This window comes from Leptosomus discolor, chromosome 4 (assembly GCF_034619465.1).
Source record: "Leptosomus discolor isolate bLepDis1 chromosome 4, bLepDis1.hap2, whole genome shotgun sequence".
In the NCBI taxonomy this organism is placed as follows: Eukaryota; Metazoa; Chordata; class Aves; order Leptosomiformes; family Leptosomidae; genus Leptosomus; species Leptosomus discolor.
The window spans coordinates 75,067,883-75,084,760 of NC_141394.1; the positions used below are offsets into that span (position 1 = coordinate 75,067,883).

The following is a 16,878-nucleotide window of genomic DNA, read 5'->3' on the forward strand; positions in this document are numbered from 1 at the left end:
TCACAAAAGCGTCCCTGAGATCCCACAACAGGAGCTCCCCGCAAGCTCACAGAGGGGTCCCCGAGCCTGCCCCACCCAACCCCACAGGCCCCCCCAAGTTCACAGAGGGGTCCCCGAGCCTGCCCCACCCAACCCCACAGGCCCCCCCCAAGTTCACAGAGGGGTCCCCGAGCCTGCCCCACCCAACCCCACAGGCCCCCCCCAAGTTCACAGAGGGGTTCCCGAGCCTGCCCCACCCAACCCCACAGGCCCCCCCCAAGTTCACAGAGGGGTTCCCGAGCCTGCCCCACCCAACCCCACAGCCCCCCCCCCCAAGTTCACAGAGGGGTTCCCGAGCCTGCCCCACCCAAACCCACAGGCCCCCCCCAAGTTCACAGAGGGGTCCTCGAACCTGCCCCACCCAAACCCACAGGCCCCCCCCAAATTCACAGAGGGGTCCCCGAGCCTGGCCCACCCAACCCCACAGCCCCCCCCAAGCTCACAGAGAAAGCTCCCAACCACCCCCTTCCCACCCCTCAAGCTCACACAGGGGGCCCCCGAACCTGCTCCCCGCAGCCCCACGCCACCCCTAAGCTCACAAAGGGGGTTCCCCAGCCCCCCCCCCAAACTCAGCGGGGCAGCCCACAACTCCGCAGGCGACAGGCGCTGCGCTCTCCCCAGCACCCCCAGTCCCCCAAAGGGCCCCCACCTGCCGGCGGGGGCCGGGTGCGAACCCGCAGGGCGCTCGGCTGAGGCGGTGCTCCGGACCCGGCAGGCGCGAGCTCCCCCGCCGCTGCAGCCACCGCCGGACAGCGCCCCCTCCGCCGCCGCCACAGGATTTCAAATTTCAACGGCAGCCCCGGGCGGCGAATGAGGAAGCGGCATTCGGAACGCGCCCGCCAATCAGAAAAGCGCCCTGCGCGGGGGGGCGGGGACGGCGCGACCCTTCGCCGATGAGCGCCCGAGGGAGCGCGCTCCCGCGCGGGGTGTGTTGGGAAGTGTAGTGCGCAGGCGTGCGTCATGGCGCCGCGCTGACGCCACCAGCGGTTGAGCGCCTCAGCCCGGGGGCGGCCGGCAGGCAAGTCCCGCTTCGGACCCACGCCCGGGGAAGCGCTGAGCGGTTTTTAGGGAAAACCTCTGTGTTTGCTGTTCTGCGGGCAGAACCGTGTGACGTATCGGTGAAGTCGCTGCTGGTCCAAGGTCGGGCCCCGCAGGGCTCCATTGTCTCCGGGGGCCGAGACTCGGGTCTGCGGGTCCTGAGGGAAATCGTTCCGGCCTTCGGCGTGAAGGTGTCGAAACGCAAATTCTCAGCGCTCAGCACCCTGTGTGGCCAGGGGCGAGCCCGGCGGGGCCTCGCCCGCTCGCACTGTGCTGCGCGCACCCTAATTGCCGCTCAAACCGAAACTGGGCAAGAGTTTGAAGTGCAAACTCTTGTAGGTGCCTCCTGCTACCTGGGAGGAGGCTCTAGTGGGGTGGGGGTCGGCCTCTTCTTCAGAGTAACAAGTGATAGGACAAGAGGAAATGGCCTCAAGTTGTGCCAGGACAGGTTTACATTGGACATTAGGAAGAATTTCTTTACCGAAAGAGCAGTCAAACATTGGAACAGGCTGCCCCGGAACGCGGTGGGGTCACCGTCCCTGGAGGTGTTCAAAAAACGTGTAGATGTGGCCCTTTGGGACATGGTTTGGTGGGTGCAGTGGTGTTGGGCTGACAGTGGACTTGATCTTAGAGGTGTTTTCCAACCTTAATGATTCTGTGTTGGAATTGGGTATGGGGCCTGTGCTGGGCCAGGCTTTGTCAAAGAGGTGAGTGTCAGTAAATCTGGAGTGTCCCCCGAGACTCAGTCCTGTGGTGAGTTCAGGAAATACTGTCGATACTGTTAGGACTCTTTAAAGGAAATTAAACTTGCTGATGTAGAAATTACTGCAGGATCAGCTCAGAAGCTGGACAGAAAGCTTTTGGAAGAAGGTGGTCCACATCTAAGTTTTGCTTCCATTCGGAGATCCATGTTGATAAGTAAATCCATGTGAACTTCCATCATCTTCAGGACTTGTCCTGGTTTGACTGGGACAGAATCACAGCCCAGCCATGCTAGGCAGGCTGTGTGGGTTAGCTACAGGTGTAGCCCACACCATAATGTCATGGCCATTATAAAGGGGGAAGGTTTGCTGAGGAGAAGAGCTCCTGTGGGGTTCCTCCTGGTCCTCCTCTGGCTTCTCCCCACTCCTGAGGGCTGCTCTCCTGTCGGTGGTGATGGCTGCGTAACCATTTGGCTGAGTGTAACTCTGTATAGCTGTGTTGGTATTGGTGGTGTTTCATTAAACCTGTTTTCACTTCAACCCATGGGTCTGTTCTCTCTTTCCCCAATTCCCCGCCCTGGTTGGTGAGGGGTCATCGGGTGACAGAGCAACTGGTATGGTTTGGCCCCGAGCACACACTAAACATAGACAGGACTCCTGCACAACCGTCCCCTGTGGCTGTTAGAGCATTTTGCCTCTGTTTTCCCCCTCCCAACACAAACCCATCAGTCCCTTGCAGCCCCAAGCACTCCCACATCTCGGTTATTCTGCTTGAACGACCTTCTGAATAAAACCCCAGAAAGAACTTGCTGCTTCACAACCTGATTTTTATTATTGAACTTTATAGTCCATTCCGCAAATTAAAACAGTCCTTACTGTTTGAGCCATTGGACAGCAACAATGAAATGATTGTTAATAAACTTGCTAACAATGATGTCTTTTAGAGTGAAATAAGATGCCCATAAATCAAGGCATAATTTTCCTGATGCAACTTATTCAAGAGCCGCTAAACCACCATGAATTCCCGATCTCCATCAACAACAGTGACCCATCGGCCAGCCTAAGACTTCATGTTCTGCAGGCAGTGTTTCCTACTGACTCACCTCCCCACCAGCAGCAGTGTGTAACATCACATGTTGCTTGCTCCACCGTGCTTTTCCCATTACACCATTTCCCCTTTCCCTAAAAAGAGCAAATATGGCAGTTTACAGTTAATACAGCATGCAAGAAGGGGTTTTGTTGCATTCTAGGAGAAATGGCGATTCCTGTAGCTATGAGTTATTATTTATACTTCGACAGTAACCAGAGGTCCCAGTGAGGCCTCTCCCCTTACTGCGTTTGGGAGTGTACAAAGATATCTTAAAATCTGCCTCCCTTTAAGACCTTTTAAGATTTTACGTCCATGTCTTTTCATCTGGAAAATATTATGTAAAATACACCAGGAAAAAACAAAAGTTTTTTCAGACCCTTAAGAGGCCCCTTGCCTACTGCAGAGGGATGCTGCCCTCACCCAGCAGAGCCCTTTTAAGCTTAGAACTGGAATTAGTTCCTTCTCCCAGGCCTGTCACGCATGACTTCGGCAGTTCACGAAGCGTGAGCCCACGGGGAGGGCGGGCTACCGGCGGATCTGAGGCCCGGCCGGCTCCGGCCACACGGCAGGGTCGGTCCCCGGCCGGCGTGGGGCCGTGCCCTCGGCTGCTCGCCGCCGCGGTGGAGCGGCTCCGCGGCCCCCGCGCCGGAGGGACCCGCCTGGCCCTGACAGCCGCGGGGCCGCGCCTCCGCCCGCCCACGGCCGGCTCCGCCCCAGCGGAACCGCCCGCCCGGCAGCGGCCGCGCCGTCCATCCGGGGCTGCGGCGGGAACTACCGCTCCCAGGGAGCCGCGGGGCGGCGGCGGCGGTGGCGGCGGGTCGGGTCGGGCCGGGCCGGGCCGGGCCGCGGCGGGATACGGGCCGTAGGATGGAGAGCCCGGCGGTGACCTTCACGCTGGCCTACCTGGTGTTCGCCGTCTGCTTCGTCTTCCCGCCCGACGAGGTGCGCTCGGCGGGGCTGACGGTGCAGAGCCTGCTGGCCGCCTGGCTGGGCAGCGAGGACGCGGCCTTCGTGCAGTACCACCTGCGGCGCAGCACCGGCACGCTGCTGGCCCACTCCCTCCTGCCCCTGGGTGAGCCCCGGCCGGCGGCGAGCGGGAGGGCCCGGGCTCGGGGGGCGGCGGTGGGGGTGTCCCCGCCGGAGGGGCCCCCGGCAGCCCTCAGCCCCGCGGGAGGGGACGGCAGCCCTCAGCCGGGGGGGGGGGGGGGGGGGGGGGGGGGGGGGGGGGGGGCCTGCGCTCGGGAACCTGTCGTGCCCGGCGGGACCCCCGGCCGGGCGGGAGCGAGGGGTTTGTCCTCGCCCGTGTGCGCCCGCCGGGTGCACGCAGGAGTGGGTGAGTCAGGTTACACTCTGCGTCTGGGAAACGGAGCGGTTTGGTATCGCTCAGGCTTCTCGGTAATGTACACCCTCAGCTTTGTAACTAGTTGGCTGCACTGGAGTACGTGCAATTACAAAGGAAGAGTTTTTTATTTAGACAGAGAATTCAAATCCGCTTCCTTTAGCCGTGTAATTCTGCTAGAACTAAGCGGCATCCTACAAGTAATTTTATTCAGCCAGCAAATTCAAATCAGATTCCTTTGGGTATATAATTCTGCTAAAAGTACCATCTTAGAGGCAGCTTTATTTACCCTGCAAGTCCAAATCAGTTTCATTTAGCTCTGTAATTCTGGTAAAAATCAGTGACAGGTAAGGATTTACCTCAGAGTAAACAAGAGGCTTGAATTTGAGTTGTCATCCAGAAGTACAATAGCTCTCCTGGAGGAGCAACTGATGTCATCTACCTGGACTTGTGCAAAGCCTTTGAGACTGTCCAGCACAACATCCTTGTCTCTAAATTGAGAGACATGGATTTCATGTATGAACCGCTCGGTGGATAAGGAATTGGCTGGGTGGTCGCACTCAAAGAGTCACAGTCAACAGGTTGATATCTGAGTGGACACCAGTGACAAGTGGTGTTCCTCAGAGGTCAGTACTGAGACTAGTGCCATTTAACATCTTTGTCAGCGACATGAACAGTGGGATTGAGTGCACCCTCAGCAAGTTTGCTGACAACACCAAGCTGAATGGTGCAGTCGACATGCTGGAGGGAAGGGATCCATCCACAGGGACCTTGACAGGCTGGAGAGGTGGGCCTGTGCAAACCTCATAAAGTTCGACAAGGCCAAATGCAAGGTCTGCACCTGGGTCAGGGCAATCCCCAGCACAGATACAGGTTGGGTAATGGGTGGATCGAGAGCAGCCCTGCGGAGAAGGACTTGGGGGTGCTGGTGGGTGAAAAACTGAATATGAGCCAGTAAAGTGCGCTCGCAGCCCAGAAAGCCAACCCTATCCTGGGCTGCAGTACAAGCAGCGTGGCCAGCAGGTCAAGGGAGGTGATTCTCCCCCTCTACTCCACTCTCATGAGACCCCACCTGCAGTTCTGCGTCCAGCTCTGGGATCCCAGCACAAGAAAAACATGGACCTGCTCGAGTGGGTCCAGAAGAGGGTCACGAAGATGATGAGGGGGCTGGGGACAGGCTGAGAGAGTTGGATTTGTTCAGCCTGGAAGAGAAAAGGCTCCAGGGAGACCTTACAGTGGCCTTCCAGTGCTTAAAGGGGGCCTACAGGAAAGGTGGGGAGGGACTGTGTACCAGGGAGTGTAGTGATAGGACAAGGGGTAATAGTTTCAAACTGAAAGAGAGGAGATATAGATTTGATGTAAGGGAAAAATTCTTTCCTGTGAGGGTGGTGAGACACTGGAAGAGGTTGCCCAGAGAAGCTGTGGCTGCCCCCTCCCTGGCAGTGTTCAAGGCCAGGTTGGATGGGGCTTGGAGCCACCTCGTCTAGTGGAAGGTGTCCCTGCCATGGCAGGGGACTTGGAACTGGTTGATCTTTAAGTTCCTTTCCAACGCAAACCATTCTAGAATTCTATGAGATGAGCTCACTGGTTATTTAACTCTATGATTCAGGGGTATACTTAAGCATATACTTAATTGTTTTCTGAAAGTAAGTCTTTTTCCTTGCAGGTTATTACCTTGGTATGTGCTTTGCTGCACCTGAAAAACATCTTTGTTTTTTCTACCTGGCTTCAAAAGGATGGAGAACTTTCTTCTTCTTCGCTGTTCTCTGTCCAGCAGTCACCGGTGCCCTGGCATATTACTGGTCACGGAAAGGTTGGAATAATCATCCGTTAGCCCGAACACTCGCTGTTCATGCTCTCCCGCAGTCAGGTTGGAGGGCAGTAGCTTCTTCCATCAATACGGAATTTAGGAGAATCGACAAATTTGCTACCGGAGCCCCAGGAGCGAGGGTGATTGTTACGGACACATGGGTGATCAAAGTGACCACCTACTGTTTACACGTCGCCCAGCAGCAGGACATTCATTTGACGGTGACAGACTCCAGACAGCATGAACTCACCCCAGACTCAAATATGCCTGTGCAGTTCCTCACCATCCGTGTTGCCAGTATTAATCCCTACGTGAAGGCATTTGATATCCGGTAAAACAACTACCCTGTTATATATATTGCATTTGATGGGGCTAATGGAGTGCTTTTGTGGCAGGTCTGAGGACTCCTTGGGTCTCGTTCCTTCCTTTCTGTTCCCTGCCTGGTGTTCAGAGATGCTGTATGTGCAGTTCTGCCACGCAGTGCAGTGAAGAAGTGTTGTTTAGAAAGATTCACACATCTGCAGTATTTGAATGCGTTATGGTTAAAGAGAGGGACTGCCCTGTTTGATCCATTCTTTGGAAGAAGGTTTTGCTGGATGCAGAAAGAAACAACTGGAAAAGCTTAGGTGAAAGATGGAGAACAGGAATGAAACGGAGACTCTTTGGTCTTCCAGATTTTGGGGGAGGAAAAATAGTTATTTGTCTAAAACTGCCTGTTGTTCATCCGTGACTTTTTTCCTTCTGCTCAAGGCTCATAATTTTGTTACTGCTCAGAAGAGTTCTCACTAAGCTACTGCAAGCCAGCTGCCCCTACAGCAAGGAATTAATTTCAGTCCATTTCTGATCTATGTGTTCTCATAGCAGTAAATCGTACCAAACGTGCTGTGAACTGTGAGGGCTTGCTTTCCAAGGCCCCATGCTGTTTTTCTCCGCAGTCTCTCTGTGTAGCTGGGCAAAAGTGCAAGTTCTGCAGAAACCTGTAACCCTGAGTGGAAGGGTGCTCAGGTCTTTGCTGTCATTGTGTCATTAAAAGGAGTACACGTGTCATTAAAAGGAGTACACAAAGCCATGTTAGTGGCTGTTTGCTGTAACTTGTATGTCAGCAGCGTTTATTTACTAGGTAATTAAAAGCAGGCAGTTCACCAGACTTGGTGAGCAGAGTGTCCTGGCAAGCATGAGGAAGGCACAGAGGTGATTGTGTTAGATACCCAGGTGAACAGAGCTCAGAACGAGGGGTTAGTTCAGGTAAGTGTGACAATCCTTAGAAAAGAGGAGACTTTTATAGACCTGTGAGAGTGGTGACCAAATAAGTACTACACAACTAATGATTTTCTTCTGTAAGTGCTTCAGTGCCAGAGTGATAAAACTACATCTCCAGCTGAGAAAGTCATGGCTTCTTTGACAATTCCTTTTAGAGAAAAAAAAATCCAAACCCTAAAACTTTATTTTGTGGCTAAACAGAACAGCACTGAGAGCAGTGTTTAAAAACTCTTATACTAAGATGTGTCAGAAATAGCAAATCTCTGCTAGAATGCAGTCACACAGAATTTAAGAAAAGTGCGATAGGACAGAATTCCCCTATTAAGGATACAGGATCATTGTATACGTCCAGAATGAGAATTGGGTACAGCGGGATGTTTCTGGAAGAAAAACGCTTCTGTGCAGGCAGGCCACCTTTCCCTGCATGTTCAATGTGAATTTTCCCTCTGGATAGAAAGGTCGCTGTTATTTCCAGCATCTGTTAGCAAACAGCATTATCCTATAGTAGTTAAAACAATGGAGACCACTGGCAGCTAAAGCTAAGCCCGCGTTGCATTGTGCTGGGCTCCGGCAACTCAGCGAGTGGTAGGAGGAACGAGGAATTTCAGGGCCATGTTCCCAGGCCTTCTCCATGAAAGCTGTTTAATGAGTGGAAACATTGAGCTGGGGAGTTCTGAATCCAGAATTCAGGACTGTTATATTAAAAAGGGGTAACAACAGTAACGTGTCGCTACAGGAGCTACACAAGGACTCATGTGCTACTTGAGGGCTGCGGGCCTTAGACTTAATTCAGCAGAAGCAACCTAGTGTGAAAAGCAGCTTGTTACAGCTTTAAGTCAAAGTGCAAGTCGCATTCAGCAGCTGTTCGTAACCTTTGCGAAATTTCAGGTTTTAGCTAAAATCGTAACATAAAATCACAGGAACCGATACTGGTTGGCATTCTTCTGATACTTACATGTACTGTATTGCATTGTGATACACGCCACGTGATAGAACTCGTAATTTCTGTCCTCAGAAGTTTATAAACTAGAATTTAGATATGGTCTAAGGAAACAGGGATTAAAAAGGTAGACAGAAATTGTGCATGCAGTACTTTACAGTTAATGCATCATTTGGGTACCAGTATTGCTTTTGTTCATGCTGATTACCTCAAAAGCCTTCCTTTTTTTCTTTTTCGTATGATGTTTTAGCTAATCTCTGGCATATCCTGTTGGCAGTCTGACACAGATAGGAAGGACAGTGTGCTCTGTTGCCCAAGTTGTGTCAAAACCAACAACTAAACAGCAAAAGAAAACAAAATGCTCACTGTGTATTTATTCTAACTAGTATGTACCAACCTGAATAGCTTTTGTGTGGCTTCATTTCTCTGCTGTTAACCTCTGCAATGTACTGTCAAAGTATTTGAATGGATAATCATGGTACCGTTTTGTTCCATCTTTTCTTCTTCAGGTTGAACTCCACGGAGTATGGGGAGCTCCGAGAAAAGCTCCGTGCTCCCATCAGCAATGCAGCTAATGTTGTGATCCATCAAAGCCTTAGTGATTTATTTCTAGAAACCTTTACATCTCTGGTGGAAATTAACCAGGCGTATCCTGTTCCAAGCACTCAGGTGAGACTTTCTATCCATGTGAGACTGTAATAATTACACTTTTCAATATAGGTGAGGCTGTGATTACTGTGTAATTGATAACTGTTTCCTTAGGGCTGTCGCAGGTGAATTATTAAGAGAAGTCAGTGTTGTGGGGTTACCCAAGAGGTTTTATTATACACTGATTAAACGATGATTGAACGCTGATTAAATGATAATTATTAAACAATGGTTATCAAATGGTAATTAGACAGTAATCAAATGGTAATTAAACGGCAGTCAAACACTCTACTACTTACTGCACTTCTAATAATTAAGCCAGCTAGTATACGATATGCTTTAGATCTGATATAAAATGTCACTTACCTTGCTGTGGATAACAGATACCGGGTAAGGGACCATTCGACCTTGAGGAGTAACTATGAGAGGCATTCCTGCTCAAGGGAAGGTCACCACCGTGCAGCCCTCAGGGGGCTCAGGGGGGCTACGGATACTTATAGTGTAAAGTGATTGACTTGTAGCCAGACTCCCCTGTGGTGTGTGTGCAGGTGAGCAGCTGCAGCCATTTTAGTCCCGTCTAGTTGCAGCTCGGGCTGGCACCGTTCGCTCCAGCCAAGACCTGGCCTAGATTCCTTCGCTCCCTGAGAAGATACGGCCTAGCACAGTTCCTCCAGGTCTGCGCAGCAGGGCTGGCTCCAGTCAGGCCTCCTTGTTGGTGATGCCTGAGCTCAGTCAGGTGCTGCTCACTCAGCCGGGGTGGGTGCATCCGTCAAGGGCTCACCTTCCATTTCAGTAAACACGTAATAAATATAGTTCTGGTTGCTGCTTCTGTTCCTTCCAGGAGGCAGTGAACTCTATTGTGAGCATTACATTTTTGAGACATGAGAAATAGCACAGTGGAAGAAATTCCCCTATAATAATTTCCATTAAAATTTTACTTGAAAACATTTGGAAATGATGAGGTTCTATCCAGAAGGTTTATGGGGAGCTAGAATCACAGCTGTTGTTACCGATCTTTAGGCAGTTTGCTCCATTATAGCTTGCTTTTCTAGACAGCCAGGTTTTGCCGGATCTTCTCTGAAATAAATTAATGATTCTTAATTGAGGCTTACTTTAATTTTAAATAATGCCATAGAGTCCTACCTTCGGTAGTATTTGCAGAGACCTGGTCATTATTCTCGTGCAGCAGTTGGAAGTGTGACTAGAGCACTGTTCAAGGTACCAGGGGTAACTAATTAAACTAATTCTGGTGACCTTGCAGTGAGTCTGTGTCAGATGTTTCACCTGATATACCCTGATATCATTGATAGTGCCATGCAGCTACATGGTGTCTTCACTGTATGGTTACATGAACTAGCTAAACCAAAACTGGATCAGATACGTCTGCACCTAATGTGGTTGTGTGTTCTGATTGCAGTGCCAGCGTATAGTGAGATGTTCAAAATAAAGAGAAGATACTATTCATTTGAGAGAATTGCTTTCTTGCAGGGATTGTAATTTGTGACACATTTAAGTGTCAGCTGAGCTACTGAACTTTGGTTTGACATTGAGTGATAAGTAACATCAGAAATTGTGATACAGGCATTAAAAATACTAGATTTTTCCCCTATTCTGAAGCTCTATGAATAAGTTGAAAAAGTTAGTTAACCTTTCTGTGCTAGAGTTTTTCCTGCTCAAAAGCTAAGATAAGGTCTAATTTCACAAGTTACAGCTGATGCAGCTTCTGAAAGAAGCAGTCCTGCTTCCTGCACACTCCTCGTCCCCATGTTAACACAAGACTGTCTACGGTGAACCTGGTTGGGGGAAATGATCGAGGTGAAAGAGGTAGAGAAAGATGACTAGATTTCATCTGGATCGGCTCCACAGTATGGTTGAACAGACACTTGAGCTGACACAGTACGAGACACAGGAGGTGGGAACCAGAGACCAGAAAGCAGAGCTGCTTTTTGTTCCACCAGTAGCAGTATGAATAGGATTCGAGGCTCCGTGCCTGTTCAGTGTGCAGTCTTTTGAACTTTGTCAAGTTCTTGGAGACCTTTGGCTGGAAGACACATGGGAAATGCGAATTATTGTTTATTAATTGTAACTTCATAGCGCTATATGAAACTGCAAGTAGCATAAGTAACTGGGGAAATATCAATTATTCCAGTATTATCAAAGAAAAATTACGTAAATTTCTGGTCCTTCAAGATGAGTGCCCATTGTGTTCAGTAGAGCCCAAATTTCCTGTTATTTATGTCACTTACAAAGATGGAAGATAGGAACGGCCGTTTGCTGTAGTAAGTGGTAAGAACTGTTTGGTTTATTTTCCAAATTTATATTGCTATGTTTTTTTGATTAGTATATCTTGAGTGATAAAGGTAGCTGTTTGCTTACCTTGCTCTGGTTGCTGTGCTCTGGAAACAGGTGGAGATCTTCAGAGAGAGAAAGAATGTTTATTTTCAGTCATTTTTGTTTATTCATCTCATGCAGTCCTTCTGGGTTTTCTGTTTAAAGAGATACTTTGTTCTCATTCATTAGAGGATGTTCTAATAAAACAGGGCTCTGGAGATTGAAAGCATTTTGTATCTTGTGGTGGGGCAGTTCTGCCCTGAGGCTCTGCCCAACTCAGGTTCCTGCTATGCTGGTGCACAGATAATTATCAAAGCCCTTGAAGAGTGATAACAGAAACCATTCTGTGCAGTTCATAATTCTGATGTTTTTTCTCCTCCTTCAGGAGCTGGAGCCATGCATAGGGTGTATGCAGACTATCGCTAACATCAAGCTCATCAAGAACTGCCAGGAGCCAAACGAGGGGGAATGCCAGCAATGCTACTGTCGTCCCATGTGGTGCCTCACCTGCATGGGCAAATGGTTTGCCAGCCGACAGGATCAGCAGCACCCAGAGACCTGGCTGTCGAGCCAAGTGCCTTGTCCAACTTGCCGAGCCAAATTTTGCATTTTAGATGTTTGCATAATACGATGAATAATACTTGGGTATGTTTTAACTTTTTAAATTTGAATGTATTTCATAGTGGGTTTGGTTAAAAGGCCTGTTAGATTTATTTCTGAGACTTCATGTTCTACAGGGGTGCAAACTCCAAAGCTTGCTTTTACAGTGTTGAAAAGAGCTGTAAATCTTTTAAGTTCCTCTCACTTTTACCTGCATCTTTGGTTTTTATTCGCCAGATATCAGTTTCTGGAAATTATTTTTTTTAAGCCATATTTTGCTTTCTTATGTCATGGATGGAATAAGGGTATTCCTCTATATTTGCAGTACTATTCTCTTTTCAAGTTTTAATGTAGGTTAAATTCTCTAATTTTTAAAATTTAACTTGGGTTTTGATTCCTTAGTAAAGGGCTAACTGAGAAAATTACTTTGACTAGACTTCACTGATACTTTTGTCTTCTCTAATCTGTTTGTAAAGTTCTTACCAATCTTTGCAAGTGTTCACCGGAGAAGTATACCAGTTGTGTTCCTGCTGCTGGTCCCCTCCACTGATAAAGGGAATCGGTTTCTGTAGGCTAAGGAATTTAATTCCTGAAGATGTACAACTCCCACAGGGACCTTTTATTCCATTAATCTGCCTCTATCTTATTTTTTGGTGGATGTATTTCTTTCAAACAACTGAAAGATTCAGAAACATACCCCCATTTACCTACACTGCTAATGCTATGCATCGTTAAATCTGTTGGTTTCCAGGAGCTACATTGCTTAGGGTTTCAATGCTCATTAGGTGATGGACTTTTTTTTTGTATGCTTGAAGGGAGTGTAGCAAACATCTGAACTGTCTAAATGCCCTGAAAGAATGCTCAGCTATTTCAGAGGTTTTTCTGAGGGGTAGCCTTTCCCTGGAAAGAGATGCTGGGATCACGAAGGTGTAAGTCACCGTGCTTGATGCCCGAAGAGTGACCGTCATTAACAAAATTTTTTCAGGCTTGCAAATCGAAGACTGATCATAAGCAGTAGTCGCTGTTTTACTATTTTAGAGAAAGGAATGCTTTAATGCTTTGGCCTAGGAGAGTAAAAGCCCTAATAACTCCTATGTGTATAACCAAAAGGATCTTATTAGTAAATCACTAGCGTAGATGGCAGGCCAGTGATCACATGAAAACGTCTTGCTTACCATGACAGGCAACTGCTTTGAGCAGGAATAGGTGGCAGGGTGTTAAAAACGGTGCAAGTACTAAAAGCACAAGCATGAAAGATTTCATTAGAGTCTCAGCCTAGCTACAGGGTGCGTGGTGGATGCACCGAACTGCACGTAGAGCCATCCAGCCAGGAAAGGGTTATGAATGTGGCTGTAAGCCATATGTTGGAGAGGGACAAGGAATTGAGAGCATCGTCGAGAACTGACTTAGATGTTATATTGTTGGGGTTGGGGTTGGGGGGGGGGGGGTAATAATATGCACTTGCAAAAGTACAGACTGTCTGGGTTTAAGGACGCTTAATTGCTTGAGCGTATCTCAGTTGCTATATATACAACATCTACTATGCAATTACCTACACTTCCTGTTAATCGGGATGATTTTTCTGTTTTTCATTACCTGTCATTTTGGGTTGTATAGAGTGGGAATTTGGCACTGAGACTGGTAGTATGGATTTGTCTCACTTTCCCAAAGAGATCTTAAGTGGCATGAATAGGATGAATCCTGTCTGAATAGGATTAAATTGAGTTCCTGAGTTTCTGGCAGAATTGTCGACAATTAATAAAGGATCAAGGACCTGATCAGTGACTGAATTTAAAATATTTTCCAGTACTTCTGTGGGAAAGTTACTTGGAAGTTTGAAATGGTCTCTGAAGGACTTTCTACCCTTTGGAAGATTCTTATGGGGTGGGTGGTGTCATCTGACATGCACCTCCTCACTACACAGCAGCCTTTACAAATAAGCATTTTGTACCATTTCCTTCTGGAAAGTTTACATAATGTGGCACAGATAGAAGAGATGCAGTCCTTGAATAGTTGCAGAAGAGAGGGCAGGAATTTGGAGTTGTGGTTTTGCCACTGAGTCATTCAATTCCTACAGCTCTTTTCCTGTTTGGAATAAAAATATTTATTGTAAAGATGTGTGAAGTTAAAATCATAAAGGCCTTGAGAAACGTAGATAATGGATACATGTAGTTGCAGATGGTTTTATACAAGAAAAACAGGTCAGTTGCCAATAGTGTCTCATGTAGTAAGAGCTTTAGTCTCCTGCTTGCTTGTGCAGTGGAGTTGTTCTTTACAGAAATTGACTTTGAATTGATTGGAAGTTTTCATTTCAGTGGAACTTTGCTTTTATTCATGTTCTTTTGCCAGTATAACAGTACGACAAAGTAACAGTCATAAATGTATAATACTCTTACATCTTTTAATGGTAGTGCTCTATCCACGGAAGTGCCTCTCAAAAAACTTAGTAATAATTACCAAAATAAAATTATTATTTATGTTAATAATAGTGCCTGGCTTAAATTCCTTAAAACAAGCATGTTTTTCCACATGTAAATTCTCATGGTAATCTGGCGTGCCTCCAAAGTTTGTAAGCTTCTTAAAGGCTGAGTTGGAGAACCAACTTGTTAAAAATCCGTATTAGTATTCTTCTTGGAGACAGAAGAAGGAGAAACTGTGACCTCTCCCTGCACAGTCATGTGAGACCTTACTTGTCTTGAATAAATCACTGAACACAAAAATAATAAAGTACAAAAATAGACATGTGTGTTCATGATAGCTTCAGGTCATCATCTGAAGAACCGCATGCCTCTAGAGAAGATCTCTGCTGTAAAAAGAAATGCATTGCCTCCCACCCAATCTTGATACATTTCTTAAGCATAAAGATAGGGTTTAGAATCATTTTTTTACAGCACTTTTCTAAGAAAAAAATGAACCAAGTAATGCAATGGGCTGAAATATTTACTTAAAGAATCTTCTTGAATTACTAGTGATTTAGTGTTGCTTTTTCAGCTGTGTGTATGCTTTTCCACATCACTGACTCGTGGGTGGGCAATGTTAGCAATCTGAAGTACGTTACGTAAATGTAATGTCATTACAATCAGACAATATATATGTGGGTGCGCTGTGTTGGTATAAATCCCCATATGTGTGTATGCGGGTATAGCCCAGATTTCCCTGTGTGCTGCAGCTGAACAGGTGTTGCTGAAAACATGGGCTATGGCTATATTATTATTTATTTCCACAGTTGTGTTCTTTCTGCAATTGTAGCATTCCAGGAAATATTGGCAAAATACGTTATCTGTTGATTTTTTAGGTTAACATAGTTTGCTAAGTCAAAAAAGGCATTTTGTCCAAGCAGGTTGTATTTTCAATCTGTGATATGAATGCAGTTGTTTACCATGAGGCTTGCCATAACGTGAAACCAAAATACCAGGTTATTATGTGATCTCTTCAGTATGAGTATTTTTATTGTGTTGAACCTTGGTAGACTGCAGCTGTTGTACCATTCTGGAACTGACTAAAGTTCTGAGTGCCGTTTCTTAAGAAATGTTGACTTTGAGATATTTAAGGATTTGAGATATAAATATTCAGGCTCTTACAGGCATTACCAGATATTTTCTTCCAAAGATATACCACAGGGTTTGTTTTTTGTACTTGGTTGGGTTTTTTTACCTAGATAGCTTACCTGTTTTAAAATGGACGGTATTATTTGGATAGCCTATAAGGAAAAGGCTTAATGAATACATGTAGTTAATCTTAAAACTCTCTGAAGAACTGAATAAAAATAGAACTGATTTTATGTTAGACTTCTGGCTTTCCTTTTAAAGTTATGTTTACCAGTTAAAATATTATACAGGTGGAAATCAGACTTATCTATATACAATGTTTTAGCTGAGAACATGTGAATACAAAGAAGGATTATATTCTGCTGAAGGTGCCCCTGATCATTCTTTCTTTGATGAATTTTCCTACTATAACCTGAGTGCAGAGGGCTGCAGAAAGGAAAGGTGTGTAAAATCTATGTATGTATCTCAGGAAACAAACAAACAAGTAGTTTCCATAACTAGCAGGGGAAGGGAGTGACACTGTACATCATGGGAGTCAGCAGAGGTGACAACTAGAAATCTGTCTTTCTGGGGGAGCACTGGCATATAGCAATGGTATGTCCTGTACAAAGCAAGTTGTTTGTTGTAGCATTGCTTAGGTACGTTAACAAGCGCAAGAACATAGTGTGTTCTATTAATGGTGTGCAGTGTGGGACATGTTTCTCTACAGCGTGCATCGCGGTGCCTATCGGCCCCCTTTGCTGAGCTGATTTAGCTCACAGCATCTCGCAGAAGACTGACTGGGCCAAAGGCGAATCCTTGGCTAATGAGCGAGACACCATACTCCTGTCAACGGGCAATGGGTGCAAGCTGGAGCACAGGAGGTTCCACATTAACGTAAGGAAAAACTTTTTCACTGTGAGGGTGACAGAGCACTGGAACAGGCTGCCCAGAGAGGCTGTGGAGTCTCCTTCTCTGGAGACATTCAAAACTTGCCTGGACACGTTCCTGTGTGACCTGCTCTAGGTGGTCCTGCTCTGGCAGGGGGGTTGGACTAGATGATCTTTCGAGGTCCCTTCCCACCCCTGACACTCCGTGATTCTGTGGTGTCAGAGCCGGGATCTCGCCGGATCAGCGAGCGGAGTGGGCCTGGCGGCCCAGCCGCCCCCCGCGCTGGCTGGGAGCGAGGGAGAGGCTGCCACGGACACGGTGCCCTTGGCGTGAGGGAAGCTGCGCCCTGCCCCTCACGGGACACAACGCCTCCCTCCGGCCCCCCCTCTGCCAGCCCCGACCGGCCGTGCCGCAGCAGCCCCCCCCCCCCGCCTCACCCGGCCCGGCCCCGCCGCTCCGCGCTCTTCGCTATCGCTCCGCGCTCTTCGCTATCACCCCGCCACCACCCGGAGGGACTTTGTGCGCAGGCGCAGCGGCCGCCACCGCAACACCCTGCTCAGCAGGCATGCTGCGCATGCGCGCTGCCCACTTTACCCCCCCCCCTTCTCCCCGGGAGGAAGGATCGCGCCTGCGCGCTGCCTCGCACCGCGGGCACAGCCATCTT

At 47.9% G+C, this 16,878-nt stretch overlaps 1 protein-coding gene across 1 annotated transcript; it reads left to right on the plus strand.

The window, feature by feature from the left end:
* The first annotated feature begins 3,735 nt into the window (after positions 1-3,735).
* On the plus strand, positions 3,736-12,221 carry TMEM129 (transmembrane protein 129, E3 ubiquitin ligase). The gene is made up of 4 exons (XM_086464278.1): positions 3,736-3,940; positions 5,874-6,348; positions 8,727-8,886; positions 11,582-12,221. Exons 1-4 carry the CDS (start codon positions 3,736-3,738, stop codon positions 11,828-11,830), a joined length of 1,089 nt encoding a protein of 362 aa, XP_086320404.1. The 3' UTR covers positions 11,831-12,221.
* The last annotated feature ends 4,657 nt before the right edge of the window (positions 12,222-16,878 follow it).